The sequence below is a fragment of the Nesoenas mayeri genome, assembly GCF_963082525.1.
Source record: "Nesoenas mayeri genome assembly, chromosome: 10".
Taxonomy (NCBI): domain Eukaryota; kingdom Metazoa; phylum Chordata; class Aves; order Columbiformes; family Columbidae; genus Nesoenas; species Nesoenas mayeri.
In genome coordinates this window covers 17,573,167-17,599,537 of record NC_137560.1, presented here as the reverse complement: position 1 = coordinate 17,599,537, position 26,371 = coordinate 17,573,167, and the positions used below count along the sequence as shown (strand labels likewise).

Genomic DNA, 26,371 nt, shown 5'->3' with positions numbered 1-26,371 from the left:
TAGTAGGTTTGGGAGTGCAAGAGAAGAACATGCAAGATAATTTTTGCGTTGCAGACCAGATTCTGTTCAAAGATGTGTGAGTGCCTTCCTGGTGATTTCCACATTTTATTTGCAAGCAGGGATAGAATTTGGAGTTGAAAAGTATAGGCAAACAGGAAAAAAAAAGTGCAATAAAATAACCTTATTTGTAAACTGTTTTGGTGAGTTGCAAAAGGTAAATAGAAAAATTAATGTCAAACATTGGGAAAGTGATAAACTGGACACAAAATACATTATCCATAAAGTGTGTGTATATATATGCATGTATTTATATATGCATGTGTATATTCAGTTGAGATATGAAAGTGGTTATATGTGTGTCCAAAACATTAAGCCCAAAATGTTATTTCTCTTGATAGCATTTATAAAACTTGCAAGGTAACTTTTCTTATAATAATGTTTTAGCAGAGACTTGGTATAAACAAGCATTCAGGTTTGCTTGTTGTTTTTTCTTTTGCAAAATGTTAGCGTAGAATGTCTGAAAACCACAAGGACTTCTTTTTGGTCCTCTGCCTTTTGCCTTTATTTTAATAAAAGTTTAAATGTCGATTATACATGGAGAGAATTGAACTAATAAAGTGGCAAGGCAGATAAATTAGATTTTATAACTTAAATGAATAAAGATTGGCTTGTAAGAGAAGAGAGTAAAACAAAGCTGTGCTAATAACAACTACAAGTATGCACCTGTGATTTAGCCGTTCATTGTAAATATTTTCCCTTCAGTTTCATTTCAGTGTCACTTTGGCAGTTGCAGGTTGGTTTTTTTCCGTTTTTGAGATCTGCTTGTGGTTTTTGCTCCGTGTGTGTGTGCATATATATATTTATACATATATATGTAAAGTTATGGTGGTGTCAAGCAATAAAACATCCTGAAATAAAATCGTGCACATGTGTATTAAAATAAAACATATATTATTTTTAAAAATTTAGTGAATTTCAAATTTAATTTTAAAAATAACTAAATTGCACTTGAGCTGCAAACACTTTGCTAGGATTAGAATAGGAGGATATTTACAGTCAGGTTTTCTGGTAAAGCTTTTCTTTCCCAGGTTATGTGAAATATTTGCACAAACAGGAGCAACTGGCTGTAACTGTACTTTATATCATCAGACAAATGGAAGGAAATAGCTCAAGAGCTGCTGTTTTCAAATGTATATGTCAAATAATTCTGCCCTGATCTTGCAAGCTCTTGGACAAGCTTTGAACTTTATTAGTCCTCTCAAACATTGGTGTAGACTTGTAATATGATGATAATACAGGTAACGAGTTTCCTAATGACTGGATTATTCTTATCAAATCTTCCTTATTTATAATTGCCTCTGTATAGAATCTGTTCCCCATTGTGTCTTTCTAGGACTGGCCTACTAAATTTGTCACAGAGATTTTGCAAATCTAAGACAGCCATTTTGCAACCTACATTTTCTTCTCTTTCTGCTTGTATCAGTGAGTAGAATTGTGGTTCTCTGCCTTTGTTCTGCTAGTGGATCTCCTTGTTGCTCTTCTGTGGAGATGGATGCTATGAGAATATATTGCTCCTTTGAAGAGGCCTCTTCAGCTTATTTGGCAAGTACAGTCATCTTTAAATAAGCAGTTGTTCTCTCTTGGCTTCTGTGCAGGTGGTGTCTTTTAAGCAGCTGCAATACTGACACTGCTTGGGGAAAAATAATTAACAGGTACTCCTGGCACAAGACAGCTTCTAGTAGGTTTGGGAAGGGTACAGGGCTGTTTGTTGTGGCTGAGAAATGCATTACAGTAATTCACATCACTTCCTAAACTTTTTTTACACCAAAAAATTATCTACATTGTTAAGGATCCTGAGTTTGTGAAAATCAGACTGCTTGGTCTGCTTTAGTTTTGAAATAAAGTATTAATTAACTGCACGTGTGCAGGAAAACAGAGTCTATATTGAATGAAGTTAGGAAAGAGGAAGAGTGGAAATGCCAGTGCAGTTGCTTAAAGATCCAAAACCATGATGCATAAAGAAGTGCCAGAAGGATGTAATTCCGTAGCTTAAGAGAGGACTGAGTGAGAAGACAGGTCTATTCAAGAGCATTGCAAAGCGAGGGGCTCGTGGCAGGTGGGGAAAGAAAGAGGTCAAATTGCAGCAGTGAGGATTCAGGATGGACAAACACAGTTTTCTAGTGGAAGTATTGAAATGGAATAATCACCTGCGAGGACAACGGTGCTCCCATTGCCTGAGGTCCATCACAACAAGTCCGATCACCTGTGTTGTTCCCACCAGACAGTTTATTTGTCATGCCCTGGGGCTGAGTGATGGGCTGTCTGACCTTTGGAGGTTCCTTCCATCCCTGCTTTGGTTAACGGACCTCTAACTACACATTGCAGGGATTTTAATGAGATCAGAGTACAAGACTGATACATGCTGAAACCTATTTTCCACCTTTGTGACCTGTTTAGCAGTTCTATTTCATCTAGAATTTGTTATATCTCTAAGAATGGTGATGGTAGTTGTAATGTAAAGGTTATATTTTTTAATCAGTTTGTTTTTTGGGGGATGTTTCTTGTTTGTCATCCTCCAAGGCAATGCTATAGCCCATCCTCCTCCTGTTTAAATACCATTCTCTACTGTAATGTTGCTTTCAGGCCAGTTATGGAAACATTATTCTACTTGAAAATACTAAGAGGGTTTGTGGAGTGGTTTGTGGGGAAGGAGTGTGGCTGGAGTGCGGATCAGAACAAGCCATTGTTCCAGCTGGCTGCATGCATGCACGAGGCAGAAACTGTTGAATTCAATAGACTACAACTTGACATTTGGTTCCTACATAGGTAGTCATGTTCTACATTGAGCTTTGTAATCCCATTTAATTTAATTTTGTCTGTGAATACGTATCCCCTTAGGAAAAACTAATTTCTAAGTGGAACTAGCAGTAAGAGGACGTATGCTGTGTGATGTGGAGGTTGCGTGTCTACTGCAACGGTAAATGTGAGAAGAAATCTTGTGTTTTTATAATGCTTCATTAGCAGTTTTCTTGACTGTGAGCAGAAGAGTGAGGAAACTGGAGAAATGATTCTTCACAAGACATTATTAGCCATAGCTAATCATTTAATAGCTAAAGAGTATGCTAGCACACACTTACACAGCTGTGGCTTCATATCTGTGTGTGCTTTGCAAAGAAGGTAACTGCTACTGGGAATATGTAAAAATGCAAATGATTATATTCTCCAGGTAAATAATAACCGAAAGATCCTTCCTTTTGTTCAGTTAAAGAGTATCTAGTGGTTGTTAGATTAAGGCTTGACTATTGAGTGTCCTATTAATAGCTACATAAGTAGCAGTAGTTAGAAAAATATATGATTTTTATATAGTATAATAAACAGCTGTGAATTAATATAGCATATAAATGTGTTGAATTCACAGTGTGTCAGAAGTGGCTTAGGCCGGCTTTAGTAGACGTTTGAACCATTGCTATATTTGGGTGAGTATGAACGTATTTCTTAAAATGAAAATGTTAAGGTTTTTAAGTTTCATGCCACAAGAAAGATATTTCTGATCTCACTAGTATCACTAATGTCATTAGTGTTAACATCAGTGTTTTTACATAGGTAGTCTTTGAAAGGCGACTGTTGCATCTTCAGCCAGTGATGAAACTTTGTATTCCATTTCTTAGCACGGCCTAGCGTGTTTCCTAGCGAACAACCAGGATTTACTTGAAAAGCATTATAGTGCTATTTGAAAAATATTTTCCCTACATGTACAACTTAAGTGTTTATAACAAAATGCTATTTCATTCTCCAAAAACAAAGAAAAGCAGGGAGCCATGGGCCAGATGCTTGTGAGTCAGAAGGCATAAGAAGAAAAATCCAAATAATTTAATTTTTTAAGCTAGTTGTAACTTTCTAGAGTTCTTGGAGTTTTTTTTTTGGCTGGGATTATAATTTTTCTCATTGCTCTAGAATTTTTCTCTATCTCCTTACCAGTCCTGTGTCTCCTGCGAGTCCGTGTGCTCTGTCACCAGGTGGCAGTCACTGGTGGGCAAAGGGAAGGAGCACTCAGGGTTGGACTCTGCAAGTCTCTGAACTGGTTGGCTTCTCTGGTTGGAATTTTTATGGTGCTGGACAGCAATAAAAGTGTCACCGCAGCTTCTCTCCCTTCTGAACTGCAACAGAGATACTATGAAGAAAGGAAGAAATAAAAAGAGAGAAACTGAGAAAATGTTGCAGTGCAACATTCACAAAAGCAAGCTTCAGTAATGCTGACCATAATGACCATATTTCTTTTACATCAGTAAGACTCTTGTCCTAGATTAACAGAAATATTTTTTTGATAATGGAAGAAATGCCGGTTTCCCACTAAATTCAGTTTCAAAGAGTAAAGTAGGTTGGCCAAGGTGCCAACCGGGGATAATAGGAGTGGAGGAATGTGTAACTGTAATCTCATTTGATCAAATGAGGATTTCCTCACAGTCTCATGGGCACGTGTTGTTGGAGAAATAGTTCTCTTTTTGCTTAAGACATTGTGTCTTCATCACCCCCTATCTGCCCATCCTCCTGTTGCAGTCTCCATCCCCTCTTCTTACTTTCTAAACTCCTTCTCATCATTTCACAGATGATTATTTTCCTTCAGACCCGTTAGAAAGCTGTCTCCTGACTCTCCACTCTGCCTCTTCTCTTTCAAGTAGGATAGGCTGTAGGTTTTTTCTCTCCCTTTCTCCGTATCGGTGCTGTTTGCCTTCCTAACTCGTCACTCCTAACCAGTTTGATGTAACATTGCAGGTAGAAAAGGCAGCAGCACTCAAGCAAAGGAACAACAGTTTCTCAGCACTTGCTGTGTGGGGGTGATTGCACTTCATGAGATTAATACTGCCCGATCAGAAAGCTATTGTTATAATAAATACAGTTCAAAACCAAGAATTAATCTATACATTTGATTGATCTCTGGTTTCAGAAACAATATCAAGTTGCGTTCTTGTTTATGTATGTTCAAATCCCAAGCAACTCTTTGGAAAGTGCTGAAGTCATTCTGGATTTATGGAAATACACTTGAGACCAAGTTTTGGCCTTCAGTTTCAATAATTATTTACAGTTATATTGTTTGTATTAATTACTGGCATTGGTCAAGGGGTTGTGATCCTTTAAGCGCTTTGCAAACAGTCTGTGGATCTTTATCACTAAAAAAGAGTAACTAAAAATCAGAAGATCTTGATTTTTGTTTAATGCAAAAAGCCACAAGCTTTTGATTTTTTAATGTACTAGTTTAACTGTGGAAAACTACAGATTTTTGAAAGGAAAGGTGCAGTAGTTACAGAAGAATAAGAAATCAACTAAAGCTTTCATTAGGTCTTTATTTTCACGTGTTTGTAGTGAAAAACACCACTGTCATTTTATGCAAAGTTTTACCATTCACAATCAAGCACGTTTCCAGAGCCAGTTTGAGAAACTCCGTGTATCGTTTGTGAGGGGAAGCTTTCTGAGGGTTAGCAGCAATCTAGTACAGTTTGCTGTGTGAAGTTCATGTGCAAGAAAGACAAGATAGGGATAATTTTGGTATTATGTCGAGATTATGTATTAGGATGACAGGTATCACAGTCTCTAATAGGTTGCAGAGTGTGGGGATAATGAAGAGTGATGCTTTTTGTTCCTAACCCTGCCTTAGGCCTGGTAGGTAACTCTGGGCAAATCATTCCTGCTTCCTCAATTTCTCTGTCTGTAAAAATGATGATAATGGTGTGGATTATTTTGTGTTTCGTTTTGAGATCTAAAGGGAATACATAGAAATGTAGTGGTAGGAACATGATGAGGAACATAAGGTGGTAAAATAAGCATCTGTATTACAGCCAGCTTTGTACTGGCAACTGATTATAAAATTATTGATTCTACTGTTCTTTCCTGTTGAGGGTATTACTATGTACTTGTTCACAGGACTGTAGCAAAAAAATCTTGCTATTATTTCTTATGCTGGCCTATCTTTCAGCTTCTCATTCAGAATTTACCGTTAGGTCATTCTGCTTTTATTCTTACACATTACCATCCCCATGAGCGACAGTTAAAGCTGTAGTTAATGGAGGATAAGGACAGCAAAGGTCTGTCTGTCTTTCTTTTCTCTATCTCCTCCCTTTCTATCTCTCTGTCTCTCTTTGGCCATTGAAAATGTAGGTCATATTGCATCACCATAAAATGGAACAGTCAGAAAGGTGTTTGAAAAATGCTGACATCCTTAGCCTGGGGTGCATGCCAGTGTCCTTTGTTTACATTGAGAATAGTGTTGTACCTGGGTAAGAACCAGCGGCTCTGTTAAGGTTAGTGGTATGGTACCTAAATTATGAGTCAGATTTTAAGATGACTTTCATCTGCCTGCAGTAATTTAAAATTAGACAGATAAAATGCAGCCACTCAGGATAATGATATACATGAGGAGCTAATTTCAAATCTTTAATCTGCAATAACTGTGACAGTGTAGTTTGAATAATATTACCTTTAACAGAGCAGCTCAGTAATAAATTTTGCAAATCATGTTAATCATGTACTCTGCATTGTCTTGATTAGCTGTGCCTTTCTGTCTTGCAAAATATGTTTATATTATGCCTTTGTATATTGTTTTTCACATATACTGTTTTACTTCATGCACCCTTTTAAATGAGACAATCAGGATTTTATTTATTTAAAAAAAAGGAAAATCCTGATGTCCAGTGTCTTATTGCTTGCTACTAGTCTTTTGTTGTTTGTGTTTCTGATGTAATACAAGTTGTAATTGGTATGAAATATTCCTATGTTGTAAAATGTGCAACATATATTTTTCTTCTCTACAGTTGTATATAAATACCATTTTTAAAGAAAGATATAAATATAATTTCAACTATCCTTATTTATCTTAGTTTGCTACAGTAAGCTAATGTGTTTTATGGATTGAACTTTCAAATGGTAGTGTAAATCATACTGCAGGATGCAGCTGTTTTGAAATATAAGACAAGATACTTGCTTATAGAGTTTTTTTCATGATTTCTGAAACCAAGTATTTTTTTAACCTATCTGTTCCATCCTTTGTGTGGTTGTACTTAAACAGCTCAAGTGCAATATGCAAAGGCTTCTTATGACATTGTTAATCTTGCTGCTAAGAAAGACTTCCAAGCTAAAAGACAGAGTCTTGGAAGATAAAGCTAAAATTAGTGACAACATGCTTTTCTGAGCAAAATAAGGGATGCAAATCTTCTTCTGTTGCCATTAGACAAAGGAAAATGACAGCAGGCAAAGTTAAGACCCGTCAAGTGCACTTTGGTGTACGTAATTATGTTGCAGCTTTTAATCAATTTATTTAGAATTATCTGAAAGATGTTGTTGCTTCTCCATTGAAGACATTATTTAAATTTGACCCTTCTCATTATCTCCTCATCTGTATCCTATCTCATTATCTATACTTGTGCATGTTTTAAATAGTTTCAGAATAACTTGTACCATTATTATATGTTGCACTGAATATCCTGTTGCATTTGTGTTTGCACAAATAATAGCAAATATTTAGGTAATTCTGAGAAATATATTGGTATACATGGGAACTATGTGAAAGCTTGAGATGCTGCAATTTTTTAATTGGTATTTACAGAAGTTCAGTATCTAATCGCTATTTGAAGCATGTAACTGGTACTTACTTTTTAATATCTGTGAAAATGTAAAGAATTGTGTCTCCCGAAGGGAACGGGAGGGCCAATTATTAGACCCTGCAGCTCTTGTACTGTCTTTGACCCCCTGAGATTCTGCAGTCAGTGGGTCTTGAGTCAGTCTCCAGCGCAAATTAGATCAGCCTGAGCATTGCTCTGATTTAGGAGCAGCACCAAGTCTTCTGGCCACCTCCCGTTCCTTCAACACACGCCTCCCACACCCACTTTTCCAGGGGCAGACTCAGACCTCACTAGTTTATCCCCATGAACAAAATGTTTAAATGAAGCCCAGTAGTGGGGTGATGATGCCTAGCATGTGCAAATCTTTGTTTATATAAATGTGTACATTGTATTTTGTTGTAAATTTGGGTATTTAGTAGCTAACAAAAGAGAAAGAATGTTCCAAAATTCAGGCACATTTCTTTGATGCCTTTTTCTGACAGCTGAAAAGAAAAAGAGTTAAAGGAGTTTGGATAGCTGAGGCTTTAGTTGTGATACTTTCAAAAGTTAGGGAAGCTTTATCACATACATTTACTTTTCCTTTCTTTTAATGAGTTGCTTTGCAATTACAATTTTCATGTAAATATATTTCCCTTAAAGAATCATACGCTTTAGTCATCATAACTATGTCTTTATTACATGCATCTCTGTAGACAGAGTTTTGACTGGGATGGAGCTTTTGCTCTGCCAGGCTGTGGTTTCCTGTCTTGTATATCAGTAACTCCTAAAGGAGCAATTGCGACCAAGTTTCTTTGATAGTCAGGCATCGAGAGTGACATAATGCCAAGTCTGCTTCATTGGTTTGAAAATGCAGGCCTTTTTCCATTTTCTTGGATTGCTGCTTTGACTGTTTTTGTCATCTTTCAACGAGCTTTCCCTTTTCCAGGGTACCCAAGTGCTTACCTTCTGGAGAGAGAGCTCCTCCTGCCGCCTTCGCAATCATCCCATCGCTTCCTCGCATTACTCTTTGCTGACAGTTGTGGTGGTAATTGACCTGCTGTAAATTCTCAACAAGAATCATTCCTGTTCTTTGCCACCCATTATCCAGAGAAAGACTTCTCTTTAGAGGGTCGTTAAGCTGTCACTTTGCTCTTTTGAAACTTATTCTCTTAACTTCCTTCAAACTCAACTGCAGATGTAATCCCTACAGCAGTATTCACATGTGGCGACATAATATACTCTGATCTCTCATATACGGGAGTAAAATTCTTGCTGTTCCTTCCTTCACCTTCATCTGGTCTTTTACCACTTACTTATTGCCCGATTCCTAGATTTTTAAGTCTTTGGAGAAGTCATCTGTTGTATAGGTAGTTTTGTTTTCATTTTTTAATGAAGCAATGGAACTTGTTTTTTGCATAGCTAATAATATTTACATCAGGACAAAAGGCATTTTGCATGCAGAGCTTCTGTATCCCCTGAAGAAACTGGGGTAGAGATAGAGTGAGACACTCCCACAGCAGGGGGGACGTATGCTCAAAGGGATTGGGACTTTAAGGCTAAACACTGAATGATCTTCTGCGAAGGGGGTGTGGTCCATGTGAATTCAGAGCCTCCTGTCCTAAACATACCAAGGAAAAAGGTATTTTTGACAAACACTGCATTGCCTTTCCCAGTTAGCAGCAGCAAGATTTGAAGAGAAAGCTTTCTACAGCAGTATTCAATGAGACTTGGATGTGTAACAAGGAAATACATTTTTTGAGATTTCTACTAGTGCAGAACTTTGTTAACAATTGTTATTATTAACCATAATGCAGAACAATGACTGGAGAGGAAAGAGAGAATAATACTGGACTTGCTTTGAAGTGTTGTCCACTGGAGACAAGAAAATTCTGGATTTTATAGGGTGTAGCTAAAATATAATTAAGCTTGGATGTGCTTCTTAAGATCAATTATGTCACTGAGCAGAGTAAAGCTTAGAAACATATCTGCAGGTGATCTCAATCAAGACAGCATCAGCTGCTAAACTGCAGTTTAAAGGAAAAAAAGGGGGTTACCCTGAGTGCCTAAGAACTTAGAGACATGAGCTCGGTTTGCAGACAGCTTCTGGAGGAGCAGCAGAAAGCAGGGAAAGGTTCGTTCTGCACCTTCCCGTGGGCAGAGCTTGCAGCCTGCGGCACGGCGGGGGTGCCCTCTTGGACCGTGTTCCTCTGATCTGGACTTTAATCCTTGGAGGGGAAAAAAATAGGTTTCTCTGAAGTGTCATCCAGGCCCAGCGCTAGATTGGCTTATTTATATCTATCTTCATGACTTTTTAGTAGATGCAAAGAAGGTGGCCAGTTTAATTTCAAAGCACTTATGAAAATCAATTGTTTGATCTTTAATATAATCTGTGCACAATGATGGTTGAAGTTTTTTTTTTTTTTAACAGGGCTTTGATTTAGCTTTAACCAGTTAGGCATTGGTTTATGCTAAACCAAAGCAAACCAGGCTTCAATTTGGTTTATATAAACAGTAAGTTTATATGTATTGAATGAAAGGATTTTAAAAAACTGAGCTTGAGATGATGAAAGTTCATTTTGTGGGAACTCAATCTGTACATCTCCCTGGTTTTTGTTAAACTCTTCATCAGCAATACAGTAATAGTCACTAATGAGTATTACGTGAAGGATCATTTTTAGCTATCCGCGTTCTCTGACGTGATGGTAAAAATGTCAATGACTGCGTACCGAGAGCCCCTGTTGTTAGAGTCGTGCTATATTCTAGAAAAATCCTGTGTAAAAAATCCAGCTCTGTCATGTTACCAGCTTGTGATACAGACATAACCGTCTGCTTGGGAATCTGGTCAGTAAGAGTCGATGTAAGTGCAGTAACTGGGCCGAAGACTGAGATTTCATCCAATGCATACCTTTCTGGTAATGTCAGGCTGCCATTTAAAGAGCTGCTCTGTACGTACGAGTGCATAACAGCTCCCTGCTTACCTTTCAATTTTAAGTTCATTGCAGAAACTATTCGTAAAATTGATAAAATGCTTCATATTAGTTTTTAAATAGATGTATATACAGTTACAAGGTTTCAAATGTCTTACTGCTATACTCTTATTTTTTGTTTTTCTTTCAGAATTAATCAGGTACAAGTTAGAAAAAGCTTCCAACATCTGAACAGATGAAGATCAATTGATGAATCAACCCAGCGATTCACCATACTTTCAAGGTACTGTGACTTGCTTACCCAAATATTTTCCTTAAGCATAATATTCACATACTTTAAGTGTGAGAAGCGTGGAGAACAGGATATTAACAGGGTTGCAAAGCAAGTCTGAAGTGTTACCAGATGCAGTGGGGAGACTTTTTTTATTTCGAACTGCAGGTGTTTAATATATGTTTCAATGGGAAATAAAGTGACCTTACAATCAACCTAAAGGGAATTCAATGCATGGAACAGTCAAACTTAAAAAGTGAGTTGGATTATATATTGCAATCACATAGATGAAGTGATTTGGACAAGTAAGATGTGGCAGAGAAGCAATATTTTTAATTTATTTCCTATATTTTAGAAGAAGTAAGCTTCTTTTTCCAAGTAATTATTTGTATCTATCCATGTTTCTGTGATACTTTAAAGCATTTGAAGGCTGTTAGGTTCTGGTATAAACCATAGCCTCCCAGCTGCATCAATTTTGTTATCTCATGAGTTGAGAAAATAGATTTGTAAACTGAGGCAGATACTGTACATTTGCCTAACACAGCGAGGTTATTCTCCATGACTTCACATTCCTGGCAGAATGTTTGGAAAAGGAGAAAATTCTGATAATAAATTGAAATTTTGGCTAAAGAGCTGCTAGTGCCAATTCTTTTATCAGGTACTGGTAATTCATTGAAACAATATCTGTTTGTTTCTCTGTTTTCTTTACATTTATCTCTGATCTTTATCATCTCATGCATTTTACCATTTTGTATGTTTTTGCTTGACACCAAACAAGAAAAGACTTCACTCTAAGTTAGCACTTTTCATACACACAGACTTGAAGAATCCAGTCTGTTATAGCCTGGCTAGTATTTGCTGTGCAAATCGTCTTTTAATGTATTTTAAAATAGATTGCAGCAGAAGGGGCCATTACAGTTAGCATGGAGCTGGTCTGCAGAATTTATTGAAGTGGCAGAGTTAATCTGGGCTCAAGAAGAGCGAAGACTGTTTGTCACGGTGTGGCTCTTGCAATATGTAAGGTTGGAAACTGTAATATCTGAGGTTTCTATAACAAAATATTTTTCCCTGTATTTTCCAGCAGCCTGAGAAATGTCAGTGTTTGTGAACCCAGAGTGCCTGGGGTTGCAAACTAAAACTGGCATTGTTCTTATCTACTTACTTACTCCTCATCACTAAACAGGGACACAACATTTATCAGATTTTCATATAATTATAGGAAGGTCTGGATTGGAAGAATCCTGTGGACATCATCTGGTCCAGCCTTCTGTCAAAAGCAGTTTATCTGAGGCCCGGTCAAGCCAAGTGTTAAATATTTCCAGCAAGGGAAACTCCACCATTATTCTGGGCAACCTCTTCCAATATATATTTATTCTCACATTGAATATTTTTTCTTGTACCCAGACAGAACTTCTGAAGCAACTTGTGCCTGTTGTCTCTTGCTCTGTCACCATATTTTGTGTGAAGAGGGTACCACCATCTTCTTTATAACCATGTTTTACTTATTGGAGGACTGTGATTGCATCCCACCTGAGCCTTTTCGTGGTTAGGCTGAGCAAACCCAATTCCTTCTCTTTTCTCCAATACGTTTTCCAGCCTTCTCATCACCTCGGCGTTCCTCTGCTGGACCTTGTCCAGATTGTTAGTGTTTCTCTTGGACTGGCTCAGTCTTCCAGCTTGTCACAGTCTCTCTACATAGTGACACTTCCTTTGGGTGTATCTACCTGTCTTCCAAGTTTCGTGTCATCTGCAGGCTTGGTGAGGATGCACTTAGTCATCCATCATCCAGATCGTTTTAAGAGATATTGAGCAGGAGTCAGCCCAGTGTTGACCCCAAGGAACTCCATTTGTGACTGATGGCCGGTTTGATATTAAGCCATTACCACCCTTTTAGCACAGCAGTTCAGCCAGTTTACCACCAATCTCATGATCCACGTTCATGACCTTTCAAGCTCACTCTTTTAGCACCCTTGGATGCATTGTGTCAACTCCCATAGACTTATCTGTGTCCAGGTTCTATGATACTTTGTTGCTAGCCTGCTAAGCATGTGGTCGGTGCAGGTAGCATCAGCAAGCAGCAATCAAATGTGAGAAGAATGGCATCAATTTAAGTTTTCATGCGCTGGTGTTTTCAGGACCCTGTATTTGATATTAATCAGCACATGGGTATTCATGACTTCTGAGGGTATGGGGTCACAGGCAGCCACACATCACAGGTAGGTGTCCTTGTGGTCTGAAGGAACTTCTGAGTCCTCTGGGCTGTGCTTGGACCTAGAGACTTCTGTCTCAATGAATTGCCAAGGAGCCACATAGACAAGCTGGCAAGAAACCAGGCAGGGTTATGAAACTTTGCATGGTAGTCAGGTTCCATCAGAAGATTGTTGATATCAAACTGTTCCCATTAAGTGCTTTGATTTCAAAAACTGGAAATTCAGCTCTAATGTTTTGTTACAATTGATCTGAATAGCTGCATGTTTTAATAGTTCTAAATTGTAATATTGTATTCTTTGTGCATAAAAGAGAAACTGAAAGGTCATACCAGTTTCTGATTAAAATGATTCATCTGCATAGTCACATTGCTGAAATTGTTTTAACATTTCTGAATTCAAAAGGTGATTTCGATACCTTATGTAAAATTAATAAACATTAGTTTGATTTTGAAATAATTAACTGGGTGTATTTTGTGTAGTTTTATCTATTTGAAAACACTTAAACTCTGTGACAGTGTTTTCAAGAATTGACAGTATTTTGGTGACATCTAATCAGGGCAAAGATCTGTGTTCCTGCATTCCACATAATCCTTATTGTGCTGTAGATCGATATGGCATAAATTCTTTCAGAAATTTGACTTGCATTTAAGACATTTGATAGTTGAATAAAGAGGGAAGTGTTTGCGATGCTTTGCTAGATACTGTATATTTTATTAACACATAGCAATGACACTGGCTTATTGTTCGGGTGTAAAAATGTCATACTATCTTCAGTACAGTCATTGTGATGTTTGGATAAACATACAGGGGCACCTATTGCATTCTCATCCTGATGCAGAATTCTTCTCAGATTTATTTACATTTATTAGCCTCCATTCCCTCATTCTGTCTTCTTAGAAAAGGATACTTCAAGTTAGTCTTGTAATCTTAACAATGTTGTTCTTTCCCCTGGTACAGGTGGTTTAGAGTAGGTTTCCAACATCATTTCGTATTCCAGTATTTAAAGTAGCTGTAGTCCAGCAGTTGTGAGCATATTTATCTCCCCCTTTGAAGTATTACTCATTAATAAAATCATACTCATTAACCTGTTTCTAGGATCTGTGGGAAAGGGATAATAGACTGGCGTGGTTTCTTGTATAATTATTTATTGTGTGCTACTCATGATTATTATTCTTTGGGATCATGGTCCTGTGTATAGTTATAAAGGGAGAAGTTGCTTGATTTCACTGGAGATGAGAGTGAACTACAGATTACTATAATGTAGGATTTTTTTATGTGTTAATGTTTTTCTACAGTGAGGCTTAGATGAAATGGTCTGTTTTGTTATGGCTGGATAGTTCTCTCATCATCTGGACATACTGATTTCTGCAGAATTTTTATCTCATGCTTCCCTACTTGCCCAGTTATATTCCTAGACTTCTCATACTGGAGACGTATTTTGAAATGCACGGAATACACTCCCAGTTCTGCCGCTGTCAGCAGGAACTGAGGGGAGGGCTGGGATTTCACTTCAGTATATCAGCTCCTTGAGTTGTCCTTTCATCTTCAATCTCATCTATCAACAAGTCTTTACTAATAATATTCGTTCTTAGTTTTTAAGCCCTTCTTAATTTCATACCTTTTTAGCTAGAATTAACTTACTTGATTTCCTTTAGGGCCGTAATGCCCCTCAGATCTTTTCCTTGACAAACTTTTTCATGAATTCACTATTTTTCTTTCTTCTGAGTACTGATAAAGTGACACCCTCATAGGTTTTCCCTATCTCTCCCTTTGCACTTCAACTAACGCATCCTTTCACTTCTGTTGTGGAAAATCATCAGTGAATTGTGTCATCGCACTTCTGTTCTCCAAAGAGTTTGCAGATCCATCCTTCCTTTTCCATTCTAGTTAATACTTATCCACCTCAGGTCCTGTACAGAGGCTGTCTTACAGATTGGAACTGAGCAGCTGAGGAAGTGTTCCCTGTTTGAACAGCTTTCCCAGACCACCTGGCAAAAGTACAAAACCTGCCAGGACAGGTGAAAAAATGCCACACAATAACCATCCTCTGCAGTTTTAAGCAGTTGCATGCTATTTGTAGGCATACATTTAATCATGGTATGGCCAGCTGTGGTTAGTATGATGTTTTTTAGTGAGCTTTAAAACGATGTTTTTTCCTTTTTTGTGTGTTTTGTTTCCTCTTCTTGGCTCCGTTCTTTCAGTCCTTTTGCAGACTGTGTTATATTTGTTTGTTCGTTTACACTTTCTTCACCCCATTATTTGTCTATTTTCTCTACATCATCCGCTGTTTTCTGCTCTTTGCCTGCCTCATGTTTTTCCTTCTCCACTTTCTATCTGAGCTTAACTTACTCCTCTCTGTTTTTTCTCCCTGCTCTCTGAATACCTGTTCTCATTCGCACATACAACCAGTCTGTGGTTATTCACACATCATCTCAGTCCCAACGCTCCTTCTTGGGCTGTTTTGCTTCCTCATTTAAGCCCTTTGAATTGTAGCATTTCTGGACTGTTCCTTATTCTCTTAAGGGGGCACTGGCTGCCAGGCAGCGCTTTCCATATTGGACTGTTCTGCCCTCTCCTGACCAAATTCATCCCACTTAATTCTAGCTGCCTAATTTATGTGTATGCTCATCCTTGACTACTTCTGTGGTTAGTGGGAGGAGAAGGGCTTCTTCAGAAAGTGCTTTGGACCAGAAAGGACCAAATATCCTAAAAGTATCCCTTGCTTTCAACTGATGGCCAAGGAGGCTTTGGATGACCATACTCCTGACCTGGGTGTCTCAGATGCATAGTAGTCACCTCTGTCCAAAGTCTACAGCTTGTACACATTTTCAATTCTCATGTCCTTCTAACATGATGGACTTTCAGGGTTTTCCCTGCTTTTCCCTAAAATCGTCAATGCATCTCTTTATAGCACTATGGAAACAATTCAAGGGAATTGAACTTGTGTAAATCATCAATACATCCATGTGTAGCACTATGGAAACAATTCAAGAGAATTGAACTTGTGTGCTTAAAAAACCCAAACACATATTCAGCATAGTGAGTTTGTGGGAAAAGAAAATTCTTTCCACCTCCAGTCCTTGTAAAATTAGTTTTTCATCTGCACCTATTGCTGCTCTGTGACTAATCAGTCTTGTGCACTGAAGTGATGAACTGATCTTTCTGCTGCCACTTTCCTCCCTCTGCTGGAATACTGATGTATTCACGACATAGTGGGAAAATATTTTACTAGCGGAAGAAGGTTTACTAAAGGACAGCCTGAGGCCCAGACTGCAGAATTAGATCTTGAGTGGGAATATATAGGAAAAAAAGAAAAGCTGTGAAAGAGGGAGGGGGAAAAAGTGCAACAACCAGTTTGAAAGAGCAAAAAAGAGCAAGAAAGGGGAAAATCGAAGTTATATGAAATGACAGGGGTGTGTGCTTTACCTGTTCAGCTGGCACTTTTAAAGCAAGAGACACTTTTGAGTAGCTTGATGAGTGTCAGCCTTAGAAAACGAAAAGTTGATAGTGTATGGGTGTGCTAAAGTAGTTAGCTAATCAGTGCAATTTTTCCAAATTGAACCATTTTACTATTTGCATAATTTGAAATACATACATCAGTAATGTCTAAGGAAAAGAATCATGTGGTGTGTGAACATTAAATTGATATGCCATGGCAAAATCTGTCACTATTATAAGGTGGCATTTGTGTTCTATGGCTCTGTTTGGTCACCCATCACTATATTTGCTTTATGACCTATGTAAAATAAATAACAGCAAAAGCCTTGATGAATTTGATGGTCACTCAGATGTATCAGGGATTCTTTTTTCAAACTGCAGCTGGGGCAGCTTTCTCACAGCTTCCTCCAGAACAAAGGAGAGGTCCATGAATGGAGTTTGTAATATAAAGCAGAACACTTGACACAGAGAATATAGTTCTGTCTGTAACTTGCCTTGTCCTGTGGCTGGAGTCTGAGTTCAGCTACAGATGTTGTATTAGACTTCATTTGTGGAGCATTCGAAGAGCTAGGCTTGAAAGAAATGGATCATAGATATTTTTTTCCTATATGGCCTCTCTTCAGAAATCATTTAGCACTCACTTGACTGGCATTTTTCTTCCAGTGATGTTCTTAGCTTTAATTATAAGTAGTTTTCTATATTATAAACTATTTGATAATTAATCAAACAATAATATCCTCCATTCATCATTTATCTTTAGACTCCACTCTCATAAACACCTTTCCCCATGCTCAGCCCTGAGCTGAAGGGCTGTTCCACTGCTTTGGGGGAAGCTCCAGTACAGTTAAGAACACGTGTAACTGAAAGATCAGGGCCCAGCTCAAGAAGCTGATATCCCTTGTTAATTGATTCTGCTACAAACGTCTGTGGTAGAAGTAATCATTGCTATCACTATCTAAATCTCATGGTGTTTGTGTTTTTCTTAACCAGTTAAATTAGACTTAGAGTGATTAAGAGGAGAGAAAAATCTCACTAGCCATTTTGTATTAGATCTACAATTTTACAAGATACATTCTGAGTGTGACATGTATTATCGGTTGGGTGGAACACTCAAACTATTCTTATAATTGCAACCTATCCCATCCCATATGACAATTCTCTGATGAGTTTTTATTTATACATATTTATATGCTTTAATTTGGAAAGGAACAGCTATATCTTTGTGGATTTTCACAGTTTTAAGTGCAAATAGCAAAGCAATAGCTCAGCCTGAACATATGTAGACATTTGCAGGGCTAGGACCTTGTGGTCTAGCAAATTTATTTACAGTTTTGATTTGTGCAGCCTAATTTTGCAAATGTGTGTGTATGTGATCCACTTCCACTCATCGTGGTCTCAAGCTTATCCATAGGCTGAGCACCTACAGAGCAGGCAGCAGATGAGGTTTATACATCTTTAACTGTTCCTTGAGCATGTTACCAACAGGGACATTGTAGCCAGAAATCTTCACAGATCATGAGCAGAGAGTTTAATTTGACATTGAAATTTGAACATTTTGGTCGATTGGAGAGAAAAAAAAACCATAATAAACGGATTGTAAACCCAGATTTTTAATTTTTTTTTTTTTTAAATCAAATAACTCGATTTTTGCAAAGCCTAAACTTTGTTACTAGGACTTTTCAGGCAAGGAAAGCATCCCTCTAACCCTGGCTTTTAGCACCCGCTCAGCGTCATCGCAAAGTTGAGGCACCAAGAAAAAAAAAAAGCTGTTGTTTTAAAAGAAATGCGGAATAACAATGACAAGACCCCTCCTGAGAGACAGGTTACGAATATAACGAAGACATCAGCGAGCAGGAAACTCGCTCCGGGCGGGCGGCGTCCCCCCACCTCGCCCGGGGCGGCCCCGGGCGAGGGGGGGGATACGCCGCCCGCCCGGAGCGAGTTTCCTGCGAGCAGCTGCTTTTAAGGAGGCGCCGGCTTTAAGGTGGTCCGGCGAAGAGGGGCGGGGCGCGCAAGCCCGGCTCCGCCCAGCCGCGTCGCGTCGTTGATCCGCCCCCCCCTTCCCGGGGCAGCGGGTGCCAGGCGGGGTTGTGATGCGGCCGTTGTTTTTGTAGGGTCGCGGGCCGTAGAGCTAGGAAGCGCCTGGCGGGCGGTGTAGCTCTACTTCTCCCCTACCTCCGCGCCCCGCTCCCTTCCGCTGCTTTGTTAGCGCAAACACACGAACGCGCCTCACCTATACCTTCACCAAGAGGAAGGGAGCGCTCCCCGTACAATAATGGGCACCCGGCTCCTGGCCCCCGGGCCGCCGCAGAGGTGAGTCGACACCGCCCCAAGGGCCGCAGGTTCCCCGCGAAGGGGGGGACGGGGGGAAGGAGAGCAAGTGGGCTGACAGCGCCGCAGCGCTTCCTTAAAAGCGCGGCGCCACCTTAAGCGCCCGATGACTTTTTCTCGTTACATTATAGCAGCGGAAAGAATGTCGGCGCGGGCCGCGGGTGACGTCAGAAGGGAGCAGCGCAGCGCGGCGGCGGCCAGGCAGCGGCAGCGGCGGCCCCGCCACGGCGAAGGAGGAGGCGGAGGAGGCGGGAGCGGCGCCGGCCCCGCCGCCACCGCAGCGGCAATGGCGGCCGTCGGGGAGCGCAGGTCCCTGCCCAGCCCCGAGGCGATGCTGGGGCAGCCCTGGAGCCACTGGGTCGATGCTGCTAAACTTCACGGGAACGACGGTGAGCGGCCGCCCCCCCCCGCGCCCAACCTCCTCTACCGGCCGGGTCCCCGCTCCCCGCGGGGCTGAGGGTGCCCCGGGCGCGGCCCCGCCGTGGGAGGGACCGTGGGGCGCCGATACGACACGGCAGGGTGCCCGGCTGGAGGGCGCCGCGGGTCCCGGGCCCGTGGAGGAGGTTGGGTCCGTTTCTCCGCCCCCGCCCCCCCCCCCGCCCGCTCCCAACGTCGCGGCCGAGTTCGTTGTCCGGTGCGCGGTTCCCGGGGCGGCTGCGTCCCCCGGCCGGGGGCTCGGGAGCAGCGCGGAGCGGACAGCGCTTGCCCCAGTTCCTGTAATCCGGGACATGGGGCGAGAAGATCTGAGCCCGTTCCCGGAGGCCGATATCTCCTGCCCTCGGTTCAGCCTGGGCTGGGAGAGCTCCCATTCCAGGTGAGGCATCCCCCGCCGCTGACAGCGGCCCGGGCAGCCCCGGCCCAGGGGACGGGACGGGACATCTCCCTCTCTGTGAAGCCGTGTTACTGTGGGTATCCCCGATGTGCTGGTGTGTCCTCAAAGGGGGAATGGGTTACAGCCGGGGTCAGCCCTACTCTGTGACTTGTACATGGATTGAGATGTTGTGGCTTTTTGGTTTTAGGAACAGCATTAGAAGAAAGTTTCAAGGAATATGGAAGAAATCGAGAAGCAATGCGACTTTGCAGAGAAGGTGAGTGCGATTTGTTCTTCAAGAAAAGTGCACAGAGAAGTTTTGCTGCTTGTAACTAATTACTGAGAGGATGTTCATGGGAAAGAGAAAGGAACTTTACCTTCAATCCTGTCACTTTGGATATGGGGTTTGCAGCCTGTCAGTGAGTGGTGTTATTAGCCTTATTATTAAATTAATATATAATCTCAAAACTGCAAGGCAGGGCATAGGTTACCTGTTGTGTTTACTGTGTTTCTAGTTGTATTTTTTTTTTTTTTTAAGAACATAAATAGTCCTAAGGAAGCTGTGTGACCAGCACTGATAATATCTTCTCTTGAGCTAAAATATTTTGATTCGTAATATAATCCATGTCAGTGTTTGAGTGCTGATCCCTTTCTCTGTCATGTCAGTGTGTTTTGTTTATTTCTTAGTGCATTGCTAAATGAGAGTGACCTTTCACCTGTGATTAGCAAAAGCCCATTAAGGCCTAGTTTGTTTCAAGAGTAACAATGTTACTTGAAGTTGTAAACAAATGATGAATGAAAGCTATAGATTATTGGTAACTTTGTAACAGGGAGTGGGAAAAAACAGTGATGGGTCTGATTTATGATGTTCAGGGCTTTTTTGTTTTTCCAGTTAAAAAATTACTATATAGCAGAGAAATGTTCTAAAACTTTCTCAATATTGTTGACACTAGCTCGGTTCCATCGGACTTTCTGTTTCTGAGAAGTATGCCATAGAACATATTTCTGTTTTTTTAAACACTAGATCAGTTAGACCTGAGTTGCTTATTTGACGCTGTTAGAGGTGGAAGACTGAGTTTGTAAACTTGGTTTACAATCACAGAAGGCAGGACTTGCCAGGACATTAGGAGATGATCTGATTCAGCACTTCTCTACTTGTGAGCTACAAACAGCAAATGAAAACTAAAGTGAGGTGGCACAAGCTAGTAAGGCTGGGAGGCAGTGATCTATACCGAGACTGAATAAACCACCTATTTATTGTAGAATTCCACATGTTGCTAAAATTTGGAAAAAATCAATTTCTAAGATGAGAGTCAGTGGTCACTGACGTGTTGGAGAGATGCAATAGACAGCTATGCCGCGGCATTCAGAAACACTTGTGTCATTTTGCTATCTCCTGAGTGTATGTGTAAGTTCTTAGGCATTTGAAAAATGACTTTATTACTTCATTGCTGAGTTCCAATCTAATAGTTGTGTTGGGTATTTATTTTTCTGAAGAGGCAAATCATTCAAGTATTAAAACAGCTTTTACAACAAAAAGCATACACATTATCCTAGTAAAGATTTTACTAATAAGGATTTCAAACATTCTTTCTTATTTCTACCTTATTTCTAAGGTTTCCAGATTTTAAAGATTAGCTGGCAGGGTGAAGAATAATTTTTTTTTACCTCTAAAGAGATCACGAAACTGTTTTTGCATAGGCTGACCACTGAGACACAGCTTCTCCGCACTGACTCCAACCATGTAAATGATTTGTAGGGTTACGAGTTAAAGAAAGTTCATAAAACACTTTGAAAATTAAAAGTGAAACTTAGTAGCCCTGTCAGGCTTCCAGAAGTCTATTTATTTTGGTTGATTTACGACATATTAATGAGACACTGACTTGGTGTTTACCTGTAGCTAGTCTGTAGGGAGCTGAGCCTGCTGCAAAATAAAGCAAAAGTAATGTTAATTAAGTTTGCACTTAAAGAATTAGGGGAGCAGCAAAACATGCCAGCATTTGTATGCGTCGTGTTATCAAGTAAAATTTTGGGAATACTGTAACAGATTCCTTTTCCCAGGAAGAAACTTGCATTCATTTATTGAATAATTGGACTGTCTAAACCATGGATCTTACCACAGAAAGGTGAATCAAAGGTATACATTTTGACAAATCAACTATAACCTAAAGATTTTTGTCACGGTACCACATAGTATGTTAAAAATGGCTAACAACAGAACTCGTTGTGTAAGAAAGTTCTTTCTCTACCGATTAGGAGTTGACTCAGAGGCCCAACTTCACAAAAGGATTTCAAGGTTATTTAGGCTAATTTAACCTTGCATTGCAACTCTTCCAGTTTGCATAAAAGAATTAAATATTCATGGCCTGGAGAGGGAGCGAAGGAGGGAACATGACTTTACAGCCCACTTATTAGAATTGGGTTCAAAACCAAGAACTATTTTCTTTATTTGACAATTGCCAGCTTTCAGGTCAGGCTCCCACTGGCCTGTGTACCCACTGGGTTATGGGTTGTCGTGGTTTTCTTTCCCTCGTTCTGTTTCTCTGCATCTTCTAGTAGGAACAACTCCATCCCCAGCCTACCTGATGGCCAGAGGTGGATTTCAGGCTCGCAGGCAGCAGAGTCTGGGTCTCCTGAATAGAAAGTGAGTGTTCCCGTTGATGTAACACTGCATTAAAAAGAGGCTTAACATTACCAGCTTCTCCTTTTGTTATTATTTAAAGGAAAAGAATGAAGCCTGTTATTCTTTTAGAGGAATGAAGGACATAAATGTGTAACTCCAGGACAATCTTTGCAAGCTGTGGAGTGAGGCAGGATTTCAGACACACCTTTGTCACTGGCATTTCCTATTTGCTGATCAGGCAGCTCCTCTCTCAGCGCGCTGGTGGTTGTGAAGCCTGATGAGTCCTTAATACCTGTCAGTGATGCCAGTTCCATGTAGGGATCAGGAAACTAAAATTAGTCCGTAGTCTCAAACACTTTTTTCTGTATCTAACCCTCCTTGACGTAACCCAGCTTGCATCAAAGTAAGAATTAGAAGTTGAATTTGAGCTTCCTAAACTCCCAATGTTTATCTTCTCTTTTTCACTGTTCTTATGTACTTTTTATTCTGCTAATCCATAATACATAATCATTCTTGCTGGCTTCCTTGCAGACCTTCACCAAACTGAGAAACTTGCTTTTCTACGTGTTGGTTTTTGAGGCAGTAACAGTCTCTGCTGAGCTTTTAATGTCAAAATTAGAGCTGCAGGAATAAGGTACAGGCCCAATGGATGTGACTCTCTTTTGGTACGGAAAAATCCCCAACAGATGGAAATGACAAGGGGTATCATTCATCACGGGAAAATTTTATTTTTAAAGTTCCCTATAAATTTTACTTTGACTTTGTATGCTCAAGTCTTCTTGTGATGAGCAACACTATCAGTGTAAGAGCACATTAGAAGTAATTGTACTTCAGTTATTTCCATATGTAGTTCACATGACAGAATCATTTAGCTCATACAGTCACTTAATTACTTACTGCTGGTGATCCAGCTAAAGGTGTGACTGCCCTGCCACGCAGCTTTTGCTGTGATGAATCAAGTATAGAATGTTGCAGTATGATCTGTAAATGCATTCTAAAACAGTGAGGTGGAAAATCTAGTCCTCTTCATGCATTTTTCTTAGGTTTTAAAATGAAACTTTGCTGAAGTGCATCTTTCAAACTTGTTTGTGGGATGCTGGGAGCATGTGCCATGAGGTACAGCCAACGTGATCACAGACACTCGGTTTGTCTTGGAAATGCAGTAGGTCTCAAAAGGAGATTAATGTGGCTTTAGTATCTGATGGTTTTTCACTTGAAGAAGAAGATTCTTAGTGTCAAACTTTGTAATTAGTGCTTGAAACGTTTTGGTAAATAAGTTCATTTTTCAGGAGGTTCTTACCAACCTGTGTTGAGTTTGGTTTTCTTTTAAAAATTTTCTAGCCCGTTATTGTTGTGAAGGTGATCTCTAAATAGAACTGTGTTAGCAGGCCTAGGGTTCATTTGCGGTAACTCTGACAGGCTTCAATAGAGTGAACTTTTGCTTCTTGCACAATTTGACAACAGGTTGGCTCATTTCACTCTGTGGAAGAGTAGAGAAGTAGAAAGGACAAGGCATAAAGGTGTTCATTGGGACTCAACCCCCAAAAAATCTGACTCTTTCCACAGTAAATTTCCAGTTGCTTCCAGTTATCTTGTATTTTGTTTTAAATAAAACAAATCCCAAAAAATCAAGCCATCACAACCCTCAAGCCTGTGTCGGGGAGACAAATAGAAAGAACCTGTCTACTCTCAACAAAGATCGTTGTTACTTGCAGTAATACTTGTTAATGTGTCCAACCTTTTGGAAGCGGTTGGGACGACAGTCGGTTAGATTCTCATATTGACTCACGAAATAATATTAAAATACATATAATAATACAAATGCAAAGGAACCTGCAGCATCTCAGAATGGCAAATAAAAGTGTGGAGAACACAAGAGAGATTTGGTTTGACAACTTGTTTTGATTGTTTATTCAGTTCATGCTGAAACATGGGGTGTCTTTGCAAGACCTTAAGCATCTCATTCTTTCAGTTACATGTGCAGCCCCTTTTTTTTCACTTGGTACTGCCTATTGCAAGCACTTCACTGGTTCCATCACTATAATTTATAGCTAACTGGAAACAAAGTATAGGAGGAGAAGAACATTTGTAACTTGGGTGTTGAGCTCAATTTCATCAATTGTCATTGATCAAGATTGTTGAATCTTGGCTAAAAAGAGGTTTTTGCCACCTTTACGGCCTACATACAGTCTGCCAGTGATTTATTCTAACTGTTTATGCTTGGTGCTTCTGAGAATCCCAAGGAAGTTTCTGATTGCTCTCTGTACATAATTGAGCTATTTTGGATGAGATAGTCCCCTCTATGGTCATGAAGGGAGATGTAGAGGAGACAATTTACTTTTATCATAGGTTGAGGTCAGTTGAACGATGGTCACTGGTGTGTGAGATGTGCTCAAATATATCGCAGGTCAGAACCGATGCTCTCTGTATGGCGATGTAGCGTGGTGCTGTTCTTTCAGTTTTCAGACTATACTGGTCTTAATAAAGAAGTGCTGAATTTTCTGTGGGAGTGCAGCTCGTCAGTTTTTATTAGGCACGTTCGGAAGACACTCTAGAAGACTTTATGACTGTAAGAATCTATCAGGAGAGCAAGAGGGAGCAAATTTTGTTCAGCATCCTGTCACCCGGTAGCAGTTTCACTTCTGGTCTTGGACAGTTAGTATGCCCTGGGTGGGGGGGAAGAGACCCTGTGAATGTCTAGGACATTCAGCAGAATCTTTGAGATTTGATTATATTAATTGTTCTTAATGGAAGGTACCAGAACTGTGAGCATAATGAGAACTATGCCATGAACCGCTGTTCCTTTTGAGCCTGTGCTGGGCAGGGTTGAACCGTGAAATCCAGGATGAGTCCAGGAGGGCTCACTGGAAGCATCTTTACGACATAGACCCAAGGTCTAGAATTTTCCCAGCAGCAGGTTCAATAAATAATTAAAGCATTGCTGAAACTTTTGTTCCAATATTAAGTTGTAAATACAAGTAAGAGACGGCATCTTATTTCAAATTTAAATTTGTTTTTATTCAGCCTTGGAAGGTGCTCAATTGAGTTGATTTTTCTTGTGTTAAATCATGTCAAAGATGCTTACAGGGCTCTATAGTCCTTGACTGCCTGCAAACACACTATGAGAATTTTTAATAGATTGAAATAAATATTTTAAGGTAGCAGCACAAAGTGCCATGCTTCTGTTTTTGACATTCTGCATAGCTGTTCTCAGTATGCAATCAGATAAATCTTCTCTTCATTTCGTTGCATTTTAATTGACTATTAGCAGAGAGTGTTTTAAGGATTTGTGGACTGGTTATTGTAAAACAATTAAAAGGAGAGTTTAAAAGTGCACTGAACTGTGTAAGAAAATTGAAGAGATTTTATGAGATAGCTTGAAAAACATACAGTTTGAAAGGATGCTGCTCGTGACATTATGTACAGTGACTGACCCTTGTTTTCTTCATGTGTTTTGGGTTTTTTTTCTCTTTTCCTTAAATCCAAGTTCTGTTTACAATATTTAATTATTTCTGGCTAGATGAGTCACATGTTATAAATAGAATATTGTGATGTTAGACTTCAAGTTAGAACTGTGTCATCTTTTATGCTTTAAAGATACTTTGCAGGTTTTAGATGTTAATGTAGTATTAGTGTGATATTACAAGGCCTTGGGGGGGACTTCCACTGGAGCTACAGCCACAAAAATGCCTCAGTCCATCCATAATATGGGAGGAAGCAGGATTATTTTTTTCTTTATAAGAACCATTTAAATAATTGTCTATAAGCATACATAACAGTCAGGAATTCACTGTTTAGCGCTTCCAACGTGTTATGTGTGATTAGCTAGGTTATACCTATGCAAAAGAGGTGATCTCTCGATAACACTTGATTAAATGTTGCTGTTTGCATAGTTTCTGTTCTATATTTAACAACAAATGCTTGGTAAGAGTAGAAAAATGCAATACATATTATGTAAAAATACAACATATATGTGAGTTGATAGCACTATCATCTAAGAGTAGGAAAACCAAAAAGGCTTAATGAAGAATGCTTATAAATAAATTGAGTTAAGAGGATGCAGATTACTCTCTCTGAGGTAACTATTTAAAAACTATTTCTTCCATTGCAGTGGGTCTATAAAAGAAAATGCACAGAGTTCTTACACCTTTATTACTGTGCCTGACCC

General features: G+C 39.7%; 1 protein-coding gene across 5 annotated transcripts in view; it reads left to right on the top strand.

Moving 5' to 3' along the window:
- The first annotated feature begins 18,517 nt into the window (after positions 1-18,517).
- ATXN7 (ataxin 7) overlaps positions 18,518-26,371 on the top strand; it is a 62,363-nt gene continuing 54,509 nt past the window's right edge. For 3 of the 5 annotated variants that reach the window (XM_080350349.1, XM_080350350.1, XM_080350348.1), the window contains exons 1-3: positions 18,518-18,751; positions 18,901-19,158; positions 19,789-19,857. In XM_080350349.1, the coding sequence (XP_080206475.1) occupies positions 18,912-19,158; positions 19,789-19,857 (316 nt within the window). In that variant the 5' untranslated portion in view covers positions 18,518-18,751; positions 18,901-18,911. Of the gene's footprint in view, positions 18,752-18,900; positions 19,159-19,483; positions 19,584-19,788; positions 19,858-26,371 lie in introns of those variants that run through there. The other 2 variants (XM_080350351.1, XM_080350352.1) reach the window with 2 other exon arrangements.